Raw genomic sequence first — 1,260 nt, 5'->3', positions numbered from 1 at the left:
ATGATATTCGGCGACTCGCGCGCAGGCGACCGATGCCGCCAATGGCGCCGACGACACGATTTCGGCGCTGGCCAGTTCGGCCGAGCAGGTCGGCAAGATCGTCCAGCTTATCCAGTCGATCGCCCAGCGCACCAATCTGCTCGCGCTCAATGCCTCGATCGAGGCGGCGCGCGGGGGCGAAGCCGGGCGCGGTTTCGCGGTGGTGGCCAGCGAGGTGAAGGAACTGGCCGCACAGACCAGCCGCGCGACCGAGGAAATCGCGCAGCAGATCAACGCGATGCAGGATTCGACCGGCGCCAGCGTCGGAGCGCTCCGTGCTATCGCCGGACAGATCAAGGAACTCGAATCGACCGCCGTCTCGATCGCCAGCGCGGTCGACCAGCAATCGGTCGCCGGCCAGGACCTGGCGCGCAGCATCGATCTCGCCGCGCGCTCGACCGACGAGGTTTCCTCCAATGTGTCACAAGTTCGCGAGACCAGCCTCGCCACCGGTGCTGCGGCGAGCCAGGTACTCAATTCCTCGACCGAGCTCGAGGCCCAGGCCAGCACGCTCAAATCGCAGGTCGCGCATTTCCTCGAACACGTGCGCGCGGCTTAACGCGATTTCAAGCAATCCCCCCTTAGGGTTGATACAGTCTTAAGGGGAATGCTCGAGGATGAACGCGCATAGCTCGATCGTAGCCGACGAATTCGTGCAGGAAATCGCTGATGTCGATATCGGCTACGCGCAATCGGAGCGACGCGGCTCCGCCCTGTCCGATTGGTTCATGGGCAAATCGCTGGCCGCCAAGGCGAAACTGGCCTCCGCACTGACGCTCGGCGGCGTGCTGGCAATTGCCATCCTCGCAGTGACCGGGCTCACCTATCCGCAGTTCGCGGGGGTGGCGAGGATCGGAGTCATTGCAATTGCCGCCATCACGCTTGCCGGCGGGTATTACAGCGTCAAGCTCATCCTCGACCAGGTCATCGCGCCCTTCCTGCGCGTGGCACACGATATGCAGAGCCTGTCGCGGGGCAAGCGCGACATTGCGGTTTACGGCCTCGACCGGGAAGACGAGATCGGCGATCTCGCCCGCGCCCTAGAAGTATTCCTCAAGTCGGGCCTCAAGCTCGACGAACTGTTTTCCGCACGCAAGCAGGCAGCGCGACAGCGCAGGGCCCAGATCGCCAGCATGGCGAGCGACTTCGAAACCGGGGGTCAGCGACGTCGTCAGTAGCGTCGCAGCCGCCGCCCTAGATATGCGCCAATACTTAATCGCT

General features: G+C 63.9%; 1 protein-coding gene across 1 annotated transcript; it reads left to right on the top strand.

Moving 5' to 3' along the window:
- Positions 1-25: 25 nt before the first annotated feature.
- EMIHUDRAFT_125180 (hypothetical protein) lies at positions 26-1,217 on the top strand (the record flags this gene model as incomplete). Its single annotated transcript, XM_005758823.1, has 2 exons — positions 26-583; positions 699-1,217. Coding segments are annotated over 2 exons (1,077 nt in total), but the record flags the coding sequence as incomplete, so codon positions are not given.
- Positions 1,218-1,260: the final 43 nt, after the last annotated feature.

This window comes from Emiliania huxleyi (assembly GCF_000372725.1).
Source record: "Emiliania huxleyi CCMP1516 unplaced genomic scaffold EMIHUscaffold_8387, whole genome shotgun sequence".
Classification (NCBI taxonomy): domain Eukaryota; phylum Haptophyta; order Isochrysidales; family Noelaerhabdaceae; genus Emiliania; species Emiliania huxleyi.
Note: the sequence above shows the minus strand (reverse complement) of the source record. Positions and strands in the feature narration are given on the sequence as shown.